General features: G+C 45.2%; 3 protein-coding genes across 3 annotated transcripts in view; all 3 read right to left on the reverse strand.

Annotated features, from left to right (window-relative positions):
- Nucleotides 1-18,623, reverse strand: part of LOC144646243 (uncharacterized) — a 76,456-nt gene extending 57,833 nt beyond the window's left edge. Inside the window, exon 1 of the mRNA XM_078505784.1 lies at nt 18,609-18,623. The gene's annotated coding sequence lies outside the window, so the exon portion shown is untranslated. The remainder of the gene's footprint in view (nt 1-18,608) is intronic.
- LOC144645575 (uncharacterized) lies at nt 8,955-10,117 on the reverse strand. Its single transcript, XM_078505152.1, has one exon. It carries the CDS (start codon nt 10,088-10,090, stop codon nt 9,425-9,427), a length of 666 nt encoding a protein of 221 aa, XP_078361278.1. The 5' UTR covers nt 10,091-10,117; the 3' UTR covers nt 8,955-9,424.
- Nucleotides 10,722-11,733, reverse strand: LOC144645576 (uncharacterized protein F54H12.2-like). Its single transcript, XM_078505153.1, has one exon. The coding sequence runs from the start codon at nt 11,522-11,524 to the stop codon at nt 10,796-10,798; it is 729 nt and encodes a 242-aa protein (XP_078361279.1). The 5' UTR covers nt 11,525-11,733; the 3' UTR covers nt 10,722-10,795.
- Nucleotides 18,624-26,295: the final 7,672 nt, after the last annotated feature.

Below are 26,295 nucleotides of genomic sequence, written 5' to 3' on the forward strand. Positions count from 1 at the left end.
GTGTTAAGTCCGAGCGCAAAAGATCAAGGGCGCAAAGTATCAAGGGAAGGCTCAACAGGCGTCGGAAACCCTTCCCATGTTCCCTTGCGCCTCCGAAAATTACCGCGTAGAACCTTGGGTACAGGGCAGATGTTTGACAGTATGAAGAAGATACCTGGGTGGGGTAGGTTATCCATGGGCGCTTTCCATTAGTCGGAACTGGCTGGCCGGTCCGGTGGTTTTGAATGTGAAATGGGCCTTTTCCACGAGATTTTCCCACGAGATTTTCCCACAAATCCACACAGCAGTGTATAGTACACCAGTCTGGCCGGCCAGTTCTGACTAATAAAAAGCGCCCTAAGAGTTGGGAAATGTAGAGTTACTATTCTCGTCTTTCTCCCGTTGAAGAACACCAGAAGCCCTTTACCTAGGCTCATGTCAGCCGACATCGGATGCACAACTAATAGACCCTTTGCATAAATGGCGTCTTCATTTGAATAACAATACATATACATCCTTAGCCTCACGTTCACGTAAAAAATCCTTTGTCTAAAAACACCCACACGAGGCTAAGGATGTACATAGTATTGTTATTCAAATTTGGGCGCCATTTATGCAAAGAGAGTCGAATTCCCCACCCCTGGGCACCAGTGAATGTCAAATTTTCCATATCTCCTCTTACGGGACTGGGTCGAGGCATGCGGAGGCTGTAGACGTGTTTCAAACTGCTCCGCGTAACTTCGTCAATTAATGATGTTTTTAGGCCTTAAACTCTTATGAATCCCAAGCGAACTAGAGAAAGCAGTAATTCGAGCGCGTCTGGTGCATCGCCCGTGGAAAAACGAGCAAGAGAGTTTAACTCGGGTACCTCGCCCGAGCGATCTACTGAGGTCTTCGAAATGTCGGCGGACGCCTTGGAGACGAAATTAGATCTTATCTTAAAAAGATTAGAGATCATGGACAATAAACTTGAGGAGATAAACACTAAGGTGTCCAACCTGGAGACCAAATTCAACTCATTAGAAGGCAGGGTGGAAAAATTAGAAGATGCTCATTCGACCACGAGGACGGCCGTACAAGAGTTACAAAATGGCCTCCAGGAATTCAATACGCAAGTCAACGAAGCGACAGCGGCCCGAGAAAAGGCGAGCGAGTTCTGTGAGAACAGGTACAAAGAATTGGAAAACAAACTGTTGTATGCTGAAGTGTATCAAAGGCGAGAAAATTTGCGTTTCTACGGCATTAGCGAGGAAGAAGAAGGCGGAGACTGTCGCATGGTGCTTAATTCTTTCCTGGAACAGCAATGTGGTGTCCAAACAATGGGTATCGAATTTCAAAGGGTCCACAGGATCGGAAAGCCTCATGATGATGGAAGCCCTAGAGCAATAATCGCTCGGTTTCTTAGATATAGCGACAGAGAAGCAGTTTTCTCAAAAGGAAAGTCGTTGAAAGATTCCGGGTATAGGATCGCTGCAGACCTGCCAAAAGAAATAGTTAACCGAAGGAAGCTCCAGTCGAAGAAGCTGGTCGATGCAAGAAAAGCGGGTAAGATCGCGTATTTCAGCCGCGCTGAACCTGATAAATTGTATATCGATGGACACTTAAACCCATTTTAATTATTGACGTTTACTTTTTTGTTTGGATTGTTTGATGCCTATATTTAGGCACAGCTTGAACTTATATTGAACGCGAATTTGTAACTAGATAAGCTTGCCTCAGTCGTAAATGGCCTTGCTTTCTCCTTATTATGATTTAATAGACGAAGTTATGGGGAACAAATAACCGTTGTAATCATCATTTCCCCTCTCCGCTTAGTTTTCGTATTTAGTTTGTGTTTATTTTTATGTTGTTTTTTGTTTCAATCAATTTCCTCGAGTCGTTCTACGGTGGCACAACAGTGTTTCTGGTCACCTTTTATGTTCTGTCGTTTTCGTTATTCGTTAGTGTCTTGTAGGGTGTTAATTGCAAATGCAATAAGGGAGAGTGTTAATTTTTTTTTTTTTTTTTTTCCGCAAACAAACGCCTGCTTTACGCAATATTTTTCTTCACAACTTTTGTATGGAAATGAATTCAGGTAACACTTTTTGTTATTCCATTGACAGCTGCATTGGTGGCCTTTTACAAATTCTAAAAGTTGTGGTAAAATCATGACAGCAAGCAACTTTGCATTTAAACTATTATCCTTAAATGCTCGTGGGATTCGTTCTTTTGAAAAACGGAAAGCAGTATTTGGATGGGTAATGAGACAACAAGTCGACATTTGCTTTATTCAGGAAACCTATAGTACTAAGGAAGTTGAAAATGTTTGGAAAAAGCAGTGGAAGGGTGAGATGTATTTCTCGCATGGTTCTGTACATAGCAGAGGCGTGCTTGTTTTAATTAAAAATAATTTGGAATTCCAAATCAAGTCCATGCGGCAGGACAAAGAGGGTCGTTTTATTTTTCTCGAGGCGCTGGTGCAAGATCAAAAGTTTTTATTAGTAAACATCTATGCTCCAAACAAAACGAGTGAGCAAACTCACTTTTTCGACAAAATCAAGGAGGAATTGGATAACATTGATATAGATGACGACTGTAGAATAATCATTGGGGGAGATTTTAATGTTATTTTAGACCCCAACCTTGATGGTTGTGGGGGCAAACCAAAATTAAAGGAATCAGCTAAGCAGATTGAGAATATTTGCTTACTGTACGATCTAGTAGACATTTGGCGACTTAGGAACCCAGGAATAAGACGTTTTACTTGGACACAGAAAACTCCTGTGATCCAAAGGAGGCTTGATTTTTGGTTAACCGATAATGCCTTGCAGGAGGAGATCGATCAGGTGAGCATTATTCCTTCCATAAAGTCTGATCACTCAGCCATTCTGTTGTCAGTTAATGGAATAGAAGAAAAATCACACGGTCCTTCCTTCTGGAAGTTCAATGCAAGTTTATTAGATGACAATGACTATGTAGCTCTAATAAACGATAGATACCAGGTTTGGGTTGACGAATTTAGGGATATACAAGATCCCAGATTGCTTTGGGATCTCATTAAATTCAAAATTAGACAGGAGACAATTTCATACAAGTAGTAAAGACCGCTTAAATTCGGAAGCAACCAATCACAGAGCAGCATTTCTGCGCATGCGTAAAGGGAAAACCGCGTGACTTAGAGGGGTGATGACGTCATAGGAGTCGGTCCCAGGGTGTCCGAGTGTGTGGGTTCCAGGCCCCGACGGCCAAAAAGCGCTCGCCCCAGTCCCCCAGCGGAAATTTGGGGTGGGAAAATCGGGCAAGGGGAAAAAAGTCACGTGACTCCAAGGCGAGGACGTCACAACAGGGACCCAACCCTCTGCGCGTGCGCGCGCCAGCTCAAAACCAACCACAACGACGCGGGTAGTATAACAAATTTTTTTTAATGACACATTTTTTCTATTATGATTAGGTTACATGTTATTCGCTGACAAGTTCAACATGGGTTGGCTCAAACAACACGGATGGGAAAAGATGCGTATTGAAGATCAAAAACACAGGGGTTATAGAAGCCTCCAAGTTTTTCCAAAACAAATGGTAAAACAAATGGGCAAAACAAATGGCAATCTTATGAGCCACCTTATGATGATGGCAAGCTTATGCAAGGTTTTAAGAAAATGGTTACAAATACAAGGAAATGCTGCAAATAGGTAATCACCGCAAAGGATGAAGCAACGAAATGCAAAAAAAGGGTTCTGGTGGAAGGAGTGGAGAGACCAGCGGGTCCAATCGGAGAACGACTTCACACAGCGGGTCCAATCGGAGAGCGACTTCACACGGGTGGTAACAGTTTTTTATATATTGTTTTTTGTTATTATGGAGAACTACCAATTTGACTTCCAAAAGGAACTGATGGCGTATTGTAAATCCGACGTAAAAGTAAAGCTTTCCAACTACTTCAAGGCGGCGTCAAGGGCATCCTGGAGAACAAACGATGTGTGTCCGTGTTTGTCAATGGCACAAGCCCGGATGCAAGAACCAATGGGTTGTAGATGAATGGAAAACGCTTGCGCAAGTCAGTCCTGAAAAGACCAAAAGAAAAGCCAACGGAACCTCTTTGCTGGAGACTTTGCAAGCAATGGAGAAAAAAGATCCCTTCCATTTATAGGACAGTCACATCCAATGGTAGCGAAAAGAACATGGAGAAAATCCACCACAGGCCAACAAGTTGGTTCAGAAGTCAGCAAATGGTGAAAGCACTGTAACCAAGGCGAGGAAGAGGTGACGGCGACGGTTGTTACACCAAGAAAGGGTTACACCAGAAATTCTACCCAAGAGGCGATTGGAAGGCGGTCTTGGTAACCGCGGTGGAAGGCGGTCTTGGTAACAAGCGCTTCGTCGTGGACTTTGTGAAACACAGGGTGGACACAGCTGACAGAGGGTGGTGGAGACCCAAAGTCGTTTTTTTCCAATTTGTACGCCTATGGTTACTGCAGCGCGTAGTACTCCCATTTGTCCTCAGGCTTCTTGAGTGACTCGAAAGAAGTTCTTAAAGCCAGGGGTTTTTAAGAACAGTCCAGGATTATTTCTGTTATGGAGATTCCAAAGCACCCAAGACGTTGTTTGAAGCAAGTTACTGCTAAGTAGCACTGGACGAGGGCATCGGCAAGTCCAACCAAAAAAAAGAAGAGCCAAAAAAGGGGGTCTTGGGAAAAAGTTGTACCGGATGACAAGTGGTTGCGTGGGAAATCTGGCAGCAAACCAAGTGCATTTAACTGGGGGGAAGTGCTCATTGGGGAGGACCATTCTTCCAGAACCAAATGCAACAGGTGAACAGAAGACTCCCGTGTATCAAAGGTAAAAATGGGAACCACGGAACTGTTTGTTGCACCAGGAGCTGAAGCACGGGTGGAACTTGCAAGTGAAGAAGAGGTCAACCAGTAACTGTACGAACTTCGCAAGGCACGGACACGAACTTCGCAAGGCATGGGTGGACACTACTCGGCTGTAGTAGTGGGGAGCACAGCTTTCTGGCAACGCTGTAATGACGTCAGGAAGTAAAGGAGGTGCTACAACTTACAAGGTCTTGCATGACGCAGACGACAAACAGAAGCCATCGGTTTGGAGATAAGAGAATACAATGGAGTAGTCTTATGGGTTAACATAGATCCTAAAACCTCGCTTTCATGTTGCATATATAATGAGGGATGACGTCATCCGAGTTGGACCGGAAGTGAAAAGACCGGAAGTAACCTAATTTGCATAAAATGCGCGAAAAGGGTATCGGCAGTAGCCAATCAGATTGCAGGATTATGGCAGTGAACCAATCACAGGTCCGGATATAGACCACGTGATCCCTTAGGGACCCACGTGACCAACCCCTCCTACGTCATCACTTAATGAATTCAAGATGGCGGCTTTACTTTTAATTTATTCAACATGGTGAGCCCGGATATGGGTCACGTGGTCCCTTAGGGACCCACGTGACCAAACCCTCCTACGTCATCACTTAATGTATTCAAGATGGCGGCTTTACTTTTAATTTATTCAACATGGTGAGCCCGGATATCGACCACGTGGTCCCTTAGGGACCCACGTGACCAAACCCTCCTACGTCATCACTTAATGTATTCAAGATGGCGGCTTTACTTTTAATTTATTCAACATGGTGAACCCAGATATCGACCACGTGGTCCCTTAGGGACCTAAGTCATCAAAGCCCTCCGATATTCGATACTCGATACTCGATACTCGACATTCGATACTCGATACTCGATACTCGATACTCGATATTCGATTTTCGATATTCGATATTCGATTTTCGATATTCGATATTCGCGATACACTCACACTTCATAGTGAGTTAGCAAGACCACCATCCATTATATATTGTCCACAAATTGCCATGTTTTTCAAAGAACTTGGGTCGGCGATTCTGAGAAAACGTAAAGCTATTTTTTTAAAAAAATCACGTGAGGGAGGGGGGATGGGGGTATCCCCTTTTCTCGGGTGTTCTGGGAACGAGTCGGCGATCGAATGCGATGTACACCATGTAAACGTTCAACCTGTTCTTTAATGTGTTCAAAGTTACAACATTAAAGTTTCAACATTTTCTTGGCTTGCATGATTCGTTTGACGATGCGTTCCGTCGTGGTTTTACTTCCAGGTAATTTGTTGATGGCTTTAATCATTTTCTCGTCGGCTTTCCACTTGTCCCTTAGATTCTTGGCGTGACTGTAATCGATGTCGTGCTGTTTGGCGATCTTGTCCAATCGATTGATGCCCGAGTCCCCGCGTTTCAATCGCTTTGCCAATTTGGTTCCGGGACCCATGTACTGATAACCGGGCCAGTGAAATTCGATTCCAGTCTTGCCGAGCCACTTCTGAATGTCGATCCCACGTCCGCGTTGTCGTCGCCGTGTCGTCTTTTTTTCAGTCCTCTTCTTCTTGGTCTTCGTCATACTCCAATTTTCGTCTCAACTTTTTGCCTTTGGCCCAATCTTCCCAACCGGGTAATGGTTTCAGTTTCTCGGCTTCCGTTTTCCGCACAGCTGGCTTTTTCCTCGTCTTTAGTTTCTCTTCTAAACTCTTGAATCTCTCTGCCAATGTCGGTTTGCCCGCAGGTGCCGTTTTTGCTTTCTTTGTCGCCTTCGGGGTGACTGTGGGAGGTGATTTCTTGGCACTCCCTTTTATGAGTTGTTTCAACATGGTCTCCACGGGTCCCGTCACCAAACCTACATTCTCCAACTCCTCCTCCTCCTCCTCCTCCGCTTCTTCGCCCGGCCGTCTGGCTGTTACTCCTCCCATGGGAAATTGACGTATCCGTTTGGTCAAACGAGCCCGTTCGCGAGCGAGAGGTTTCACTCGTGCCACGGCGATACCGTCGGGAACGGATTTATCTTTTAACAGCAAGTGACTTTCGGCTGCTATGCGAGCCGCTTTGTTCAACAATGCATTGTCCGTGATTTCGCCTTTGTAATATTGCACCAAACGATTCAAGTCTTTAGCGGGAACCATCACGACTTCCTCGGTCATCTTTGAAGTATTCTTCTAACAAGCTTTCGTAACACCCTTGCCAGTAACGAACTTCCTCTTCTAACTTGTCTATGCACCTTTTCAAGTCGCTTCTCGATGTACACTTGTCGCTACACTCCTTGCACAGTACTAGGGTCTTTCCTTCCGGAGTCTCTTGCCTCTCTCGAATGCAATCTTCGCACTCTGCGTCGTATTTTAAAGCCAAATAGTCATGATTGACGCGGGCGTAGGCTTTGTGCCAATGGTCTGCTCTTTTTTCCCACTCTGCTTCTCTGTCCACCGATTCGCGTAACATTTTCATCATTGTCTGGAGGGTGTTTTGCAGAGACATGCTTGGTAGATCTGTTGCAGTCCTTTCCAAAACCCGCTACCCTTCTGTGACAAGAGACCTTCTCGCCTTCTCTTCAACGAGTTTCTGCGCTTACCCAGTTCGCGCAAGACCTTCTTATATCGTCGCAGCTTGGCGGTGATCGGTGGACTGAGCGGAATGCGGTTCTTGAGCAAATTCAATACCATCTCACTCACGGCGTTGATCTGATCGGCGTTGGCGTGCTGTAACATCTCTTCTCGCTTGAACCGATTGGCTTCTCTCAGAATGCTCTCCAAGAACGGACGCTGTCGACGTAATCGATTCATACTTCCCACGGGGCTGGACGTCGGTTGTAACTACCGGTGACGCCCTTTGCCCCCATCCTCTTATAGCGTTTGTCCTTTCCCAATTTATAACCCAACTTGCCGGCAAACTTGAGTATGTCCAATAAACCCTCTCCTCTCCACACGGGTCCTCTTTTAGGTTGTTTTCGTCTTCTCCTTACTATCTTTCTTCCTCGCACCATCTTGTCACAGAATGCAGTCTGTTGTAACTACCGGTGACGCCCAATGCCCCCATCCTCTTATAGTGTTTTTATCTCTTTTTCTTTCGAGTGGCTGCATCCAAGGCTTTCTTTGCACCCCAACCTGCAGCACCCGATGCAGCACCCAAAGCGATTGCTTTTCCACCCGCGATCAAAGCTGGTATCAAGGCTGCTAAGGGTAAAATACCGCCCTTCTGTCCTATTCTTCTCCTGCCAGCACGTCTCCGCCTTTGCGTCACACGTTTCTTTCTCCTCATGGTCCTATCGTCGTCGCGGTCTACGTCTATAATGATTTACATTATCCATTATCCCTTTAAATCCTTGACTGGCCAATTTACCACCCAACGTGAAGAATGTGGGTGAAGGACCCGAGAGAAACATGCTGGCCCCCTCGGCTATCTTGTCCACCAAACGATGTTTACGTCTCGCGAGAGCCCCACCTCGCTGCCTCCTTTTTCTGGCCTTACGTTTCGTTCTTCCCATCCTACCATAACTGTCACTTCAGACGGGGGTACCTTCGGATTTATCGTGTTGTCGTTCGTACGCTTGCACGTACTTGTCGGCCACGGGCGGCGTGAAATCGGTGATCGTGTCATCTAGAGTTTGCATCTTGATCAAGAATCCTTCTAGTTCGTCCATCGGAAGACCGCGCGCGTACGTTCTCAATTCGATCAACGTCTTGTCGTAGCTGGTGTAGGCAAAACGACATACGTCCACTTTGAACGAATATTTCTTGAAATCGTTCCAGCCCTTGACGACAGTCCCAGCTGAAGTTAGGCAAGCCACAATAACACTATTTTCTGTAAGGGAACCCGCAATGATACCCGCTGCCACGATGAATAAAGCCAAAGCATTCAATGAAGCATGACACCACTTAAAATGGTAAAACATTTGACGATGACACCACCACTTTTTGTGGTAAAAGGTATACAATCCGTCCAATCTGTGTAACAGGTCTGGATCCAAGTTCGTCTTTGAACCGTTTAGTAGGGACATCTTTAATGGCTCACTCTCGTCGAGGTACGACGAACGGTCGGTCGTCCCCCGTCTTTATAGGTCGTAGTGATGGTGTTTGTCGTGGTGATGCCTGCGATGCGACGTCCAGCCGCCACTTGACGTTGATCATTTAACAGCATTTGCAATTGACGTTGCATGTCGTCTTGATTCAATTGGTGTGGACCACCCGTTAGCGTTCCTTGACCTGCAGGTACGTTGGACCTCGAGGAAGCAGGTCTCAAAGTCCCCGTACCCACTGCAGGAGACGGTAATTGATCCAAGTACCGTCTTAGGACTATGGGGTCGATTCGATCCAATGTCTGTTCCAATCCCCCTCGGTTGACGTTGACGATCGGAATGGTACTAGGACTGGTTCCTACTCCTGCTGGCGAATGTCTTGACATGTCTTTCTAGCTCTCTCTTCTAATGTCTGGATCAATTCGCTGAAGTAAGTCTCGTTATATTCTCTCACGAATTTCCACATCTGGCGCTTTTCGGCCAAATGTAGCACGGTTCGCATGGCCTCGTAGTCCATGTCCTCTTCTCTCATACGCTCGAAATGACGACTGCACAGGTCCAAGAACGCACGCCACACGTGATCGTTACGTACGAACATCTCGAACGAATCTGTAACATCTCATGCATCCCTCGTCTTTTAAGAGGTGGCTAAAAATCCGTCTGTCGTCGCCACTGGCAGGGTGTAGATCCAATACCATGTAACCAAAGGGTCTTTCCGTCGTCTTGGTGTAGACGTCGATCACATCTTGCCATCGGGAGGGAAACGCTTGTAACAGTAAATTCCTCATGCCCAATTGATCGCGAGGGTTCTTGAAAGCCACGATGTAATGCGCATTTCGAGAAATGCTCTTGGCGTATTTTCCCGGCGGAAACATGTCTTGACACAAGTACAGGACGGTGATGTTCCTGTGGTGGGAAAGTTTGGTGAACAGATCCAATACTCTCTTGTCGTTTCCTCCTTCTTCCATCAGATCGTCCAATACCATCACCCCTCCACGGGGAAACCATTTGGTCAAATCTACTTCTTCGGGAATCCCTTCGTGAAATTTCACGCCTCGCTTTTTCATGTTCGCGAAACCGTCTTGCCAAGCCCCAAAACAGTAATGAATGGTCTCAGGGGGTGTACTAAACAACTCTTTTGAGTGATTCAAAAGTACCGACTCGGTAAAACAAGTCTTTCCGCAGCTAGAGGGGCCCACGATCAAAATGCTAGAGGGCATCCGAAAGCTAAAGGCTTCACCGCGCTCCATGGCGAAATGACATTCGTCAAAAAACGAGCAATGATATAAGCATGTTGCAGAAAAAAAGTCTGCAACGAATCCCGATCTCCCGAGCGACAGACGACACACACCTTATTCATTTCCACGTTTTTTATTTGTCATCTTACAACAACAAGTGTCTTACACCGCAGAGAGACGGTTCACAATCCTGATGGTATTCCATCTTACAAATTTTGTGCCACGACCTTTCCTTCAAGATCAATGTCTTCAACATTTGCCCAACTTTATGATCATTGTACACGTAATCGTGTTTCTTGAATCTCGCTTCGAATTGACTCATGCTACGTCCTTCGGCCCTATCGATGAGATACATCAACGCGTAATCGCCGCAGCTCTGACTGTACAACGATTGTAGACTCTGTCCATTGCGCTCCACATACTTCCAATGAGCGTCCAACCAATTTTGCAACGGTTGCGCCGTCTGGTACACTTCTAGGGGTAAGGCGTAACTGTCCAACACTTCGCACACGTTTCCATTCGTCCACAGCGCGATCCAATGCCGACCGCGCATGTAGTGGGGATCGGTGTTGACGATGTACCCGCGGGCTTCCGTCTTGAGTGGTTTGCGAGGTAATCGATTGCAGGCCACTGTCCCGTAAAAGTAAGGTTTCAACCAAGGGTGATGTCTGGCCAACTGATCCAACTGCACGTTATTCAAAGTCACTTTTTCCATCACTAACGCTGGTACACGTCGTACAACACGGCTTTGTTCTTGTCTATCTCCAAGAGATTCTCAAACTCTCCGTACACGATGATGGTCAAGTTCACAGCTGGGTTGGCTCCAAAGTTCAGCTCTATTAGTAGATTTCCGGCTTGCTTGGGGTTCATCCTGTAACTGTCCACGCATCCGTTGGCCACGTTGTCGAACACGAACAACGTGCAATTCTTTCCTTGTCCCCAATCGTCACCTCTCACCATGTTTCCTTGCTGCTTGCACAGGCAACCGGTGGCTTGCAAGAAACGGTGGTACCCTCTGAGATCTTTGGTGCCATCGTTGTGGACCAACTCTAGCGTCTCGTAAGGATACTCTTCTCCTCCCACGAGTTGTTTTATGCTGCTCATTCCAAACTTCTGAAAACAGAAGGGATCGTTGACCACGTTCCCGGTGAAGGCTGTGGACAGTACCATACCCACGATCACGCGGTTGGGAATTCTTCCTTGGAACAAGTTGGTGCATTCGTACCGTCGTTGATCTCCCTGCATGTTGAAGGTCCGAATCTCGCTTCTCACGGTCGGGTAACTCACCACTTGACTCTTGGTGGTCATCTCATCCATCAGTCTCCTGTACGTCGTGGGATTGAGACGCACTTGACACAGGTACATTCGAACTTTGACTTCCTCGGCCGTCAACTTTCCTGCCAGACCCACTCCGTTCAAGAACACGTCGGGAGAATTGAAGTACATCTGTATTCCTATCTGCACTCTGGGTACCAACAACTTGCTCAGATGAAACACTTCGATGAGGGGTTTGAAACGCAACACGTGTCGCTTGCCTTCCGTGTAATTGGCTTGTTCTGCTTTAGAGTTCTTGAGAGCCTCCTTGTGATTGGCGGTCAGGGCTACATAGTCTGCGTGTCCAGCTCCAGCGTTGGCTGCAGTGTTCGTGTTATTGTCCGTCCACGTGGCTGGGAGATCGATATGATTGTACCATCCTTGAGGTTTCAAGATGGTTTCTCCATCACGTCTGTCGTAATTCAGCAACGTTTCCAAGAAGGCTCTGTAATGGTACGTGTCCGTCTGGGGACTGATGAGAGTACCGTTGAGACGCACGCTGATTTGCTTGAACAGAGAATGGGCTAGATTGTTGACGGGCCACAGCTTGTCGGCAGCTGCCACGTTCTCATCGTTGTCTTTCTTCAGTTGCAATTCTACCTCGAAAAAGCTACGGCTGAGATCGATGTAATCTTCTTGGGGGTCGATCTGAAACTCCACCGGATTGATGCCTGTGGTGTAGGTCTGAACGGGGACCATCCGATACGACGAGACGCTGACGTCTGTCGGTGGTACGGCGAATAGATCCAATCGAGGATTGGCCTCGCGTCTCGACTGCGGGTAGGCGCTCGAGATGGTTTCGGTCATCGTCTTCTCTTCCTTCTTCCACTGCGCTTCCGTAAGGTCTGTATCCAGTCGTAGCCAGGAGGCTTTCTGACCTCGGGACCTATCCACCCGCCCTTTTGTACTTTTCGTCGTCGCCTCTTTTGTCCCAACAAGGCCTGGTTCAAAAGTGCCAGTGAGAATCCTTCTCCCCGCTGTCTGACGGGGGCGCGTTTGGATCGGACCAGTCTGGACGATCGCGAGTAAACGGGATTCATTTTTCGCCAAAGATGTCGTTCAGTTTTCTCTTGACGTTTCGTTCTATGACGTTTTTCAGTTTGCGTTTCACGACTCGTTTAGGACCACTCTTGGCTCCTTGACCCGCTTTACGAATGCGGTCCGCGACGCCGCGCCCACTCTTAAATCCTCTCACGGCTCCACCGAGAGACTCTCTCACGATGTCGGCCAAAAATCCGTTCCCCTCTTGAGGTGGAGGATCCGGTGTGAAACGCGTCAGGGCACCGCCTCTCATGTTCGCTTGATATGTAAGGTCACGATCGTGTTGCCTTCTCCAAAATCCACCAGTTTACCTGTAGTCTCGCTCACTTGCGTTTCAATAATGTCCACGATCTGGTTGCGGAGTGGAATATATTGTATGTGGAGAGGTTCAAAGTACTTGATCCCTTTTCCTTCACGTTGAAAGTGAATTTCCCGCAACAGATCCGTGACTTGATTTCCCACAACGGAACTACCACCCACATCTGAGTAAACGAAAAGCGTACGCGATGCGTCTCCAATCACTTTTTGGAAGGCTCTGTTGAGTTTCACAAAGCGCCAGTTGCAATAGCAACTCAAGAAAAGCTGTCCATTCTCAACAACCCAGAAATTTTTCTTGCCCTCTCCAAAATCATCCACGTCTATGGGATCGGGTATCGTAGCGTGGTGGCATTCCGGCTTCAGGTTCGGCCCGAGAAACACGTTTTCTTTCTCGTCCTTTTTTACCCATCCCATGTCAAAGGCCAAATCCTCGTTGAAAGACATGTAATATGGGACGCCTTCAGTTTTCACTTCCGAGACGTCCAAGTTCGAGTTGTCGAGGACTAGTTCTTCACCTTCCCACTTGAACGTATATTCCCACTGCTTTCCATTATCTGGCGACTTGGTCAAGTCTCCCACGATACGCTTGTATTCTTTGACTTGATCGAACTTGAAGACCAGGGCTTTCATGAAACTGAGGCCATCCACGATGTTGTCGTCATATAGAATGTCCTGGAACGTCAGATCGGTGGTCACCGACTTGCTTTGCACGCGACCCTCGTTGTCTTTGCGCTTGAGCATCCACTGAGCACTCAAGAGAGGAAACTTGAACGACTTAAAGCGAGTTAAGTCGATGCTGGCATCTGGCACGGAAATGCTACTCAATCCCACTTTCCAACCGGTTCCTTCCAATCGTAGCGGGTGAGGTAATCGCACCTTGAAAGAGTTTGCTCTATTCTCTGGAAACTCGGTTCCGCTGCTGTGACTGGGTAACGTGACGTAAAATCCTTCCTCGTGGCTCATGATTTTTTTAGAGCCGTCTTCTCGATCCAGCTGTCGTACTTGTCTGGCCAGCCTTTCCAGTGCACCAAGACTTTATTTCCTTTTCGTTTGACGATCTTGTCCACCCTGAAGACATCGTCGTCGGACACTGCGACTTTTTGTAGATCTTCCTTGTAAAACGTACCGCGAAGGGGGGTGTCGTCCAACTCTTGGATCTTGTAAGTCGTGACGGGTGGTCCCCGACGCACCTCTCGTATCACAAACACTTCTTCGGTCCAGCCGGGTAAATACCCTTTCTCGAACGTGCGAAATTTCTTGTTCAATCTCACGCGTTCTCCTACTTTTAGCGGGGTTTTTCGTTCTCTTTTACCCGACGACAATCTCTTCGCGTACAGACGTTCCCACACTTTTCCTTCGTTGCTCGCATTCACTTTCTCGGGGCTGGTGCCGATGCTACGATGGTGGGATCCGTTGTAACCTCTCACCAAGGCCTGGAGTACAGGTAGGTAACTGAGCGTGTTCTTGGCGGTAAAGTATCGGTACATGCGTTCCTTGAGAGTGCGGTTGAAGCGTTCCACGATGCTGGCTTTGGTATCTCCGGCCGTGGAAAAGTGATGGATGCCTTCCCGTTTCATCAACGCGGCAAACGTCTTGTTGTAAAATTCTTTCCCGTCGTCGGTCTGTAGGTTCTGAGGTTTGCGTCCATCGGCTCGTTTCAAAATCTTGGCAAAGGCGTCCGACACCGTTTTTCCCGTCTTGTCTTTTAAGGGTTCCACCCAGGCATATTTAGACAAGACGTCGATCACGTTGAGTAGATATCTGTGACCCTTGTTGTATTTGGACAACGGTTGCGTTTCCACTAAATCTGCTACCCACTGTTGGTCGACATTAAACACCAGGACCGGTAACGTGGCGAAACGACGTCTGCGCGGTTTGTGAAGGGTATAACCCAAATCGCGCTCCAATACTTTTTTGGCTGTGTCGACAGATATCTTGTGCGTTTTGGCGAATCTTGTTATCCCGCCCAAGCTACCCGGTTGACTGGGATCGTGGTAGTCCAAAAGTATCTTCTCATCCTTTTTCAGCTTCTTTGGCATGTCGACGACGCTCTGACCACCCTCATATAAGTGACGTGTAATTTATGAGCTGCCTCTTCGATCGTGGTCGGATGAAGTTTGTAAATAGAAGCAAACAGCTCGGCTGGATCCTTGAAATGTCTCAACCATAATATAAACGGTATCAATCTGAAATAGTTTTGTTCTATGTGGGTGGCTTCGAACACTCTCAAGGGGGAGTCACTCGTATCTTCCGGTATATCTATACCCCTCCCAAATTCAGCATACGCTTTCTCGCACAATCTTTTCAACCACTCCCACTTTCCATACAGATCCATGACAAATGAACTTTTATTTATACAACGTCAATTTAAATAGCCTGCATCAATAAATATGTTATCAAAAGATTTTGTACAAGTTTCGCAACTTCTAGGTCTCCACAGTTTGGCTTTTTGGTAGTCGTCGCCCAGGTAAGCTTCATCTTTATCCATGGCGCAACGGTTGCAGAGATCTCTGTCTAACAATCTATCCGCTATTTCTTGCCAGCGATTGCTTTCTAGGCGTTGCAATTTTACTTGAGTTGCCAGTTGGTTGCACAGTTCTTCGTACGTGTTTGCGTCGACCGTGATAGGTTGTTTCAAGTAGGCAGACAATGTCTGGCTTAGGGCTACACTCGCTCTCAACGGTGCGATGAGATCGTCTAAACCACTCCGGTCGTCAAAGTCGCAGACGTTCGCGTTCAACCAGAACGAGACGCCGATGCCAATGGGCGGCGGTTTGCGAGACGTCACGAAGAAAAAGGCTCGCTGCAATGGCACGTAGACAAATTCATTCCAATGTCTATCCCAGAGATAACCGTGCCCAATGTCTTTGATGGTCGCCATCACGGCTCCCTTCCAGTGAGGGTTCTCTTTGAGCCATTCACTTTCGGTGACGCGGTTCTTGGCACACCCGCGCTCTTTCACCATGTCCTCGAAGACATAGACTCTCCTTGGAATGTTTTCGGGTATGGTGGTGGGATAGTCTAACGACAACGTACTCATTCCCGTGTCGGTCTGGATCTTTTTTTCTAGCTTTGTACAATTGGTGTAGAAGAGTCGTTGTTCCAGGTCCATCCAGTTTTCTCTCGTACCCATGTCACTGCTCTTGGCTTGCTTCGGCCGAACCTTTGTATAATGCACTCTCCAGATCGCACATCCAATGCTCTTGACACTGCATAAACGTGTAGCCTGCTTCCATGCCACGTTTCGCGCGCTCCAATAGGTACTCTTCGTCTGATTGATAATCGTCCCTTTTTAGATCCCTATAGTAAGGCAATGGTTCCCAGTCCTTGGGATCTCCTTGTACAAAGACACCGTTGACTTGTTGGGTTTGAGTTTGAGTTTGGCTGGAATCGCTCTCTGTGCTTTCCATCGCTACAACTGAGTCGACAAATCGACGCGCAGCTCTTTTTATACGTTGGATGACGTCACCTGGGTCATTGCCGGTTGGTCGGAAGAGGTCACGTGTTACTTCTCCGTGGTTGGTTCGTGCGTATTGACGTCATCCGAGAGTAGAGTATAAAAGCGCCGTGTTGTCTCCTGTTAGTCCTCAGTTGGAGCATTGAGAGCACCATGGACTACCAAGAACCCAAAAAAAAGCGACAGAGAAGAGGGACTGGAAACCCCAAGAAACCCAAAGTTCCCCGTAAAGAGAGACATCCTACAAAGAAAAAGATGGAGTTCAAAGTGAAAGAGGAAGTGTTGGAGGAGGGTGAAATTTTCGACCCCGACCAGTTCCTACAACAGACCTTTGACGACACGGAGCGCGACCCGGTTTGCCCCGTCCACAAAGAACCGCTGACCAAGAGAATGACTGACGGGGGATGGGAGTTCTACTTTTGCCCCCACACGAGCGAAGGCACCATCTGTTTTATTTGCACCGGTAGCGCCCACATTGACCAGTACGTGGTGGCGGTCAATCAACAATTACCGGCTTACTATTATTGGAACATGGATAAGATGAAATGTTACTGCAACGAGAGTCTCATTCTGAGCATGTCGAAATCAGAGAGCAACCCGGACAGGATCTACCTCAAGTGCAGAAAAGGGAAATGCCGGTTCTTCCAATGGGCAGACAGTCTTCCGTTTGGCAAGATCAAAGCCTGGCTGGAAGGAAAGGAATATGTGGGAAACGAGGACCCCCTCTACTCGAGAAGGTCTGGACTGGACTCTAGGGACGAATTTGGATACCCCAGAAGAGGACAAGACGTGGTGGATAGACCGCAGCGAATTTTGGATGGGAGACCCGCCTTCAAAGTACAACACTACCCACCCCCGGTCAAGGATTGGATTGGTGATCTTCCCTTGGACGAGTCATTGGTCAAACAGTGTCAAGAGCAAAAGTTTTGGGTGGATGGAGAAGGGAAAATTATTCTTCCCCCGGAATTGGCTGGCGTGAAGTACGACTCGGATGAAGAGAAAATGCTGAGAAATCAACTGTATCTGAGATGCATTTCCCAGAAACAATATCCTAATTTGGATCATTGACCCCTTGGCTTAAGAGATTTACAGGTTAAACATTTTCATATATTTTCTACGTCAAGCATCAGAGTGCAGTTGGCTCTGGCATGACTCCGGAAAACGTGTGCATGATCTTGGACTTGGAAGGTTACTTTGTGGAGAAGACGTTTCGAGTACGCGAGTTGGGTTATTACACTTGGCAAGAAAAGTTCGGACGCCAGGCTTTCTACATGAGGATGTCGTGGTGCAACTTATCTTCCAGAGACAGAAAAACCGTGTCTTACGTCAAATACAACGTGCACGGACTGACGTATCAACCCAGAAAGGAAGAAAAGGCCTACGAGTATTACAGGGTGGAGGAGGTGATGTGGGATTTGTACGAGGAGACCAAAACCCCCGAGAGAACCGTGGTGGCTTACAAGGGAGGACACGTAGAAAGAGACTTGTTGAACAAACTGAACATTCCTAGCGTGAATTTAGAACTGTACGGATGTCCGAAATACGACGTGTTGAAAGAGACAATTGTAGAACCTTTACCTAGTTGCGGTTTTCATCTATACGAAGGACATTGTCCAATGACCGAATGTCATGCTTTCTGGTTATGGTATCACACTTTTGTTGTTAAATAAATTTAAGAATTGCTCCATGCCGAAACTGAACGATAGATTCAATCGCCTAAACAACAACAACAATCCTCTACACCCTTGAGTGTTTTTTTTTTCGACCAGCCATATTGTTGGGAGTCAACATCTTCGGTTTAGAAGCTAGTTTAATTTTTGTCCTTTCATTTCAGGGCCGCAAAAAAAACAAACAAACAAACGCATTTGAACAACAACAAATACCGCACGCTAAATTATATTTTTTCGCGAACGGTGAAAATCACAACAAAGTCGATGACACTTGTGTTTAGAGTCTAAAAAATGCGAAAGAGTCGGCTCAATAACTTACATCGAAATAATATCTTTCATGGTTGGACATCCCCTTGATATAAGGGTCGAAACAAAAATTTTTCTTCGAGAAAAAACATTTGAACAACGGCCGAATGAAAAATTATATTTTTTAGCGACCGATGAAAAATCACAACAAACTCGATGACACACTTGTTTAGAGTCTAAAAATGTGAAAGAGTCGGCTCAATGACTTGCTTTGCGTTTTACTAAATTAATACCATTCATGGTTGGACATTTCTTTGATTTAAGGGCCGCAAAAACATTTTTTCTCGAGAAAAATGCATTTGAACAACGGCCAAATAAACTGCACGCTAAAATTATATTTTTTTTGCGACCGGTGAAAAATCACAACAAAGTCGTTGACACCCTTGTTAAGAGTCTAAAAATGTGAAAGATTCGGCTCAATGGCTTGCTTTGAGTTTCACTGAACTGATATCGTTCATGGTTGGACGTCCCTTTTGATTTAAGGGCTGCGAAAAAATTCTTCTTCGAGACAAATGCATTTGAACAACGGCCAAATGAACCGCTCGCTAAAATTACATTTTTCTCCAAACGGTAAAATCACAACGGAGGCGGTGACACATTTGTTTAGGTTTTTTAAAAAACGTTAAAGCTTCACTTCTAGGTGGCTAGATTTTTAATAATATTCTGAATCATAGTGGGATGTTCCTTCGATTTTGGGACCGCGAAAAGATGAAGGCGTTTGAAGTTGTTGTTTACGAAAGACATGCAACGAAAACTGCGAGAGCAATTTCGCTAAAAAGAATAATTCAGTCCACCAAAAACGACTTGTTCATTCGTAAAGTTCGGTTTCTTTTTCTTTTTTGACCATAAACACAACTAGACCAAAAAACCTTGAACGAAATGAACGGGTCTAAAACCTTCTTCGTCTCTACTATCCTCGGTTCATGATGGCCGCACGAACAAAAACAAACCACTCGTCAAGATTTACAACGTAACCAAATTTATTTTTCGCAGTAAATACAATTTATCAAACGCTCTTCGTCTTGTACAGTAGAGTATGGAGACATTAGCTCACCTTAAAGCTTATATCCTTCTTAAAAAGAGCTGTAATCCGACAACAAAACTTCGTCCGTTTTACTGTACTTTTCCGAGAATGAACACACGCGGGTTCCTAGAATTTCGAGAAAGATTCTCCACGCGCGTGCGTCGGGATTTTTTCCCTTGGGGGGAAATCCCAGGATTTTACCCTTGTGGGAAAATCCCGTCAGCTTGGAATTTTACCCTTGTGGGGAAAATCCCGTCAGCTTGGGATTTTACCCTTGCGGGGAAAATCCCGTCACCTTGGGTGACATTGATCATGAGATCTCATTGGTTCATTCTGTATCAGGTCACCTCGATTGACCAATGGGAATACTAGAGCCCAGTTCTTCTGGGATGGGAAAGTTGTATAAAAGGAGCTACTTTGCTCATTTATTCACTCGCAAACATAGTTTGCTCTTGAGCGCTCAAAGAAGAAGATGGAAGCCAATGAGAGGCTAGAAAGTGACGAAGAGGTGCTGAGAGAAGTCTTAGCCCTCGAGGATAAGATAGAAGAAGAAGATGGTTGACGAGAACTCGAGCTCTTTTTATTCACGTGCGTTTTTTTTATTAATAACATGTTTTGGTCATCGCAGGGTGCAAGCACAAGTGGTGAACAGCGCGGTATTCAAAGTCAAGAAGACTCCGAGGAAGAGGTAACTAGTTATTAGAGTAGAGTGAATTCGTGTAACCCGTTTTTCATATGGTAATATGTTGTGTAATATTCTAATGAGCTGTACAGTAAAACAGAAAATTACGGACATTCATTACCTTGTTTCCTTTGTTTCAAGATGGATGTTCCTTTTGAATTTCAACTGAGAGCCCATGTAGATCGACGAGTCAGGAGATTTGGTCTCCACATCAGAAACTTTACCGGACGATTTGTGCAGACAGGTGGTGGCGCCGGAGTAGAATCCGCGCCCCTAGGACCGCGCCCCGTACTCGTGCAACAGATTGCCAGAGCCCTGCAGAGAGCCGTGCAGCAACATATCTTGGATGATGGAGCCGTTGGAGATGACGATCACTTGTTGATCAACATCAACAGTAACAGAATTCAAAATGCTTTTCATTCCAGACGGCTGACAGTGGGAGAGTGGAGAGAAAACACCATCGCTGCCAGACAGTTGTTAAAACAAATCAGTGACATGCTGAACAGTAATCAGACTTTTCAAGTGGACGACACGTTCAACCTAAACGTGTCTCACATACAAAATCCAGGCCGAGGTGGTGATCGTCAAAAATATAAACCCGGAATCTAAGGGACAAGTGGCAAGCCGACGAGAAAATGATTAAAGCCATCAACAAATTACCTGGAAGTAAAACCACGACGGAACGCATCGTCAAACGAATCATGCAAGCCAAGAAAATGTTGAAACTTTAATGTTGTAACTTTGAACACATTAAAGAACAGGTTGAACGTTTACATGGTGTACATCGCATTCGATCGCCGACTCGTTCCCAGAACACCCGAGAAAAGGGGATACCCCCATCCCCCCTCCCTCACGTGATTTTTTTAAAAAAATAGCTTTACGTTTTCTCAGAATCGCCGACCCAAATTCTTTGAAAAACATGGCAATTTGTGGACAATATATAATGGATGGTGGTCTTGCTAACTCACTATGAAGTGTGAGTGTATCGCGAATATCGAATATCGAAAATCGAATATCGAATATCGAAAATCGAATATCGAGTATCGAGTATCGAGTATCGAGTATCGAATGTCGAGTATCGAGTATCGAGTATCGAATATCGGAGGGCTTTGATGACTTAGGTCCCTAAGGGACCACGTGGTCGATATCTGGGTTCACCATGTTGAATAAATTAAAAGTAAAGCCGCCATCTTGAATACATTAAGTGATGACGTAGGAGGGTTTGGTCACGTGGGTCCCTAAGGGACCACGTGGTCGATATCCGGGCTCACCATGTTGAATAAATTAAAAGTAAAGCCGCCATCTTGAATACATTAAGTGATGACGTAGGAGGGTTTGGTCACGTGGGTCCCTAAGGGACCACGTGACCCATATCCGGGCTCACCATGTTGAATAAATTAAAAGTAAAGCCGCCATCTTGAATTCATTAAGTGATGACGTAGGAGGGGTTGGTCACGTGGGTCCCTAAGGGATCACGTGGTCTATATCCGGACCTGTGATTGGTTCACTGCCATAATCCTGCAATCTGATTGGCTACTGCCGATACCCTTTTCGCGCATTTTATGCAAATTAGGTTACTTCCGGTCTTTTCACTTCCGGTCCAACTCGGATGACGTCATCCCTCATTATATATGCAACATGAAAGCGAGGTTTTAGGATCTATGTTAACCCATAAGACTACTCCATTGTATTCTCTTATCTCCAAACCGATGGCTTCTGTTTGTCGTCTGCGTCATGCAAGACCTTGTAAGTTGTAGCACCTCCTTTACTTTCCTGACGTCATTACAGCGTTGCCAGAAAGCTGTGCTCCCCACTACTACAGCCGAGTAGTGTCCACCCATGCCTTGCGAAGTTCGTGTCCGTGCCTTGCGAAGTTCGTACAGTTACTGGTTGACCTCTTCTTCACTTGCAAGTTCCACCCGTGCTTCAGCTCCTGGTGCAACAAACAGTTCCGTGGTTCCCATTTTTACCTTTGATACACGGGAGTCTTCTGTTCACCTGTTGCATTTGGTTCAGGAGGAATGGTCCATCCCCGAATGCAGGCACTTCCCCCCAGTTAAATGCACTTGGTTTGCTGCCAGATTTCCCACGCAACCACTTGTCATCCGGTACAACTTTTTCCCAAGACCCCCTTTTTTGGCTCTTCTTTTTTTTGGTTGGACTTGCCGATGCCCTCGTCCAGTGCTACTTAGCAGTAACTTGCTTCAAACAACGTCTTGGGTGCTTTGGAATCTCCATAACAGAAATAATCCTGGACTGTTCTTAAAAACCCCTGGCTTTAAGAACTTCTTTCGAGTCACTCAAGAAGCCTGAGGACAAATGGGAGTACTACGCGCTGCAGTAACCATAGGCGTAAAAACGAAAAAAACGACTTTGGGTCTCCACCACCCTCTGTCAGCTGTGTCCACCCTGTGTTTCACAAAGTCCACGACGAAGCGCTTTCGCCCCTGGTTACCAAGACCGCCTTCCAATCGCCTCTTGGGTAGAATTTCTGGTGTAACAACCTTTCTTGGTGTAAACCGTCGCCGTCACCTCTTCCTCGCCTTGGTTACAGTGCTTTCACCATTTGCTGACTTCTGAACCAACTTGTTGGCCTGTGGTGGATTTTCTCCATGTTCTTTTCGCTACCATTGGATGTGACTGTCCTATAAATGGAAGGGATCTTTTTCTCCATTGCTTGCAAAGTCTCCAGCAAAGAGGTTCCGTTGGCTTTTCTTTTGGTCTTTTCAGGACTGACTTGCGCAAGCGTTTTCCATTCATCTACAACCCATTGGTTCTTGCATCCGGGCTTGTGCCATTGACAAACACGGACACACATCGTTTGTTCTCCAGGATGCCCTTGACGCCGCCTTGAAGTAGTTGGAAAGCTTTACTTTTACGTCGGATTTACAATACGCCATCAGTTCCTTTTGGAAGTCAAATTGGTAGTTCTCCATAATAACAAAAAACAATATATAAAAAACTGTTACCACCCGTGTGAAGTCGCTCTCCGATTGGACCCGCTGTGTGAAGTCGTTCTCCGATTGGACCCGCTGGTCTCTCCACTCCTTCCACCAGAACCCTTTTTTTGCATTTCGTTGCTTCATCCTTTGCGGTGATTACCTATTTGCAGCATTTCCTTGTATTTGTAACCATTTTCTTAAAACCTTGCATAAGCTTGCCATCATCATAAGGTGGCTCATAAGATTGCCATTTGTTTTGCCCATTTGTTTTGCCATTTGTTTTGGAAAAACTTGGAGGCTTCTATAACCCCTGTGTTTTTGATCTTCAATACGCATCTTTTCCCATCCGTGTTGTTTGAGCCAACCCATGTTGAACTTGTCAGCGAATAACATGTAACCTAATCATAATAGAAAAAATGTGTCATTAAAAAAAATTTGTTATACTACCCGCGTCGTTGTGGTTGGTTTTGAGCTGGCGCGCGCACGCGCAGAGGGTTGTCACGTCCTCGCCTTGGAGTCACGTGACTTTTTTCCCCTTGCCCGATTTTCCCACCCCAAATTTCCGCTGGGGGACTGGGGCGAGCGCTTTTTGGCCGTCGGGGCCTGGAACCCACACACTCGGACACCCTGGGACCGACTCCTATGACGTCATCACCCCTCTAAGTCACGCGGTTTTCCCTTTACGCATGCGCAGAAATGCTGCTCTGTGATTGGTTGCTTCCGAATTTAAGCGGTCTTTACTACTCATACAGTAAACGCAAAGCGAGGGAAAGGAAGGCGAAATTGACATCTCTAGAGGAAAAATTGACAATCCTTCAAGAGCTTTGTGACCAGGATCCATCTACGGATAATCTGAATAGGCTAGAGATTTTGAAAACCGAGTATGACCTTCAATATGAATACATTGCACAAGGCGCTATAATCCGTTCAAGGGCAAGATGGTACGAGCAAGGAGAGAAAAGCAACAAGTATTTTTTGAACTTGGAGAGCTCTAGGGGTAAAAAGAGCACAATCCGAAAGATTCTTAAGGAGGATCAATCTCTGACAACGAATCCCAAAGAAATAATGGCCGAACTTAGAAGTTTCTACTCAAATCTTTACCAAGTGAACTCTACTGGAGAAAGTGAAGCCTCATTAGACGCATTTCTTAACAGCGTATCCTTACCCACACTGTCTGAAATACAGAAAGAGAAGTGTGAGGTAGAATTGACTATCGGTGAATGTTTCAACATCTTGAATGGTTTTCGAAAGAACAAAACACCTGGTAACGACGGCCTTACAACGGAATTTTACTTAGCCTTTTGGCCTATTCTTGGAAACATTTGGTAGCTTGTCTCAATTATGCACATAATCACGGAGAGTTATCTAACTCTCAGAAACAAGCGGTGATCACTTTATTAGAAAAGAAAGGAAAAGATAAAAGGCTGATCAAAAATTGGAGACCGATTTCCTTAATTAATGTGGACACCAAAATAGCCTCCAAAGCGCTAGCTAAACGATTAGAGAATATACTTCCTGACTTGATTCATTACAACCAAAACGCTTATGTGAAAGGAAGATCAATATTTGACGCCGTCAGGACCATTGATGATGTATTAGAATATACAAAATGTAGTGATCAGTCGGGTATCCTTGTAACAATTGATTTTGAGAAAGCGTTCGATTCTTTGGACCATAGATTCTTATTGAAGGTCCTTCGCACATTCAATTTCGGACCATCTTTTATTCAGTGGATTCGCACCTTTTACTCAAACGTGTCTAGTTGCGTAATAAATAATGGATTTGCGACAAGTTACTTTAATGTTGACCGTGGTGTGAGACAAGGGGATCCGTTATCCCCTCTCTTGTTCATTCTTAGTTTAGAAGTTCTAGCTTGCAGTATTCGACAAAATGACAAGATTCAAGGGATCAAAATTGAGGATGAAGTTGTGAAAATCTCTCTTTTCGCGGATGACATGACATGTTTTTTGAGGAATAAGTCTTCGTATGAGAACCTGATTGTTAATTTAGATCTGTTTTCGAGATTCTCAGGTTTAAAATTAAATGAGGAAAAAACAGAATTTTTTTGCTTAGGGGTCCAAAATTTGTCTAAATCACCTTCCTATGAATTTAAACGCTCAATTAAGATTTTAGGCGTACACTTTGATTATGATCAACTTTCTAGGAAAAAGGATAATTTCGAGGCAATTATAAAGTCTATTAAAAAAACATTAGGCATGTGGAAATGGAGGGGACTCACACTTATAGGAAAGATACAAATCGTTAAATCTTTTGCTATTCCGAAATTTATGTCGAAAGCGTCGCTTATTCATGTGTCTAAAGATCTCATACAGGCAGTCAATAAAGAACTTTACAGCTTTATTTGGAAAGGAAAGGATAAGGTTAAACGGTTAGCTTTGATTAATTGCATTGAAAATGGAGGGCTTAAGATGCTGGATATAGAATCTATGGTTCTAGCGCAAAGAATAATGTGCGTGAAGAAGTATATTGAGGACTATGTTAGTCCCTGGAAGATCTTCTTAAACCACTATTTGAAAAAACTAGGCGGAAAGTTCATTTTGCAGTGTCATTTTGATTGCCCAAAATTGCCCATATTTTTACCCGAGTTTTACAAAGATTGTCTTGCTGCGTGGTCAACTCTTTCAAGTAAAGAAGTGGTTTCGTACGGGGATGTTATGAACCAATACTTGTGGAATAATAAAAACATTCTATGTGAAGGTAAATCTTTATATCATGCCTTTTTCCGCATAAACTGTGGGATAAGCAAAATCGGAGATTTAGTCTCTAAAGACAATACGTTTCTGGAAAGTGATAAAGTTCTCAGGTCAAAACTATCACCTAGTCAATTTTTCCTTTTAATGGGAGTAGTCAGTGCCATTCCAAAGGAATGGCGCTCCATTATCAAGGGTGAGAGTATATACCGTGAACCATACTCCTGCCCTGCAAATTCTTTTGAAGTGCCAATAAAGGGGGAAATGTTGGATATTTCTTACATTCCCTCCAAAATAGTTTATGAAGAGTTTCTTTCTCGTAAAGTAATTCCTCCTACTGCCCAAAAGAAATTTAAAAATGACTATCCAAATCTCTCCGTCGATTGGAAGAAAATCTATTCTCTAGCGTTTAGTGTTACTTTGGATACAAAGTTAAGAGCTTTTCAGTACAAATTACTAAACCATATTGTGTATACAAATGACAGACTTTATAAATTTAAGATTGTAGACTCGCCATTATGTGCTTTCTGTTACTCTGAAGATGAATCCCTCGAGCATTTATTGTTTCTTTGTAAAGCAAGCGAGGTATTCTGGAAAGAGGTATTGTCGTGGTTGGCCATCCATAAGAATGAAGTTTTAAATTTTTCTCTCACCGATGTTTTGTTTGGTAAGTTTGATATCGATACAGACTCTATGGTAGTTAACCATATTCTTCTTCTTGGAAAATATTTTATTTATAGGTGTAAGCTTGA

The sequence above is a fragment of the Oculina patagonica genome, chromosome 3, assembly GCF_052425735.1.
Source record: "Oculina patagonica isolate OP01 chromosome 3, crgOcupat, whole genome shotgun sequence".
NCBI classification, from domain to species: Eukaryota; Metazoa; Cnidaria; class Anthozoa; order Scleractinia; family Oculinidae; genus Oculina; species Oculina patagonica.

Excerpts from the sequence above, each read along its gene's own strand:
- LOC144645575 (XM_078505152.1), bottom strand. The coding sequence starts at position 10,090 with ATGGAGCGCGGTGAAGCCTTTAGCTTTCGGATGCCCTCTAGCATTTTG.
- LOC144645576 (XM_078505153.1), bottom strand. The coding sequence starts at position 11,524 with ATGTACTTCAATTCTCCCGACGTGTTCTTGAACGGAGTGGGTCTGGCA.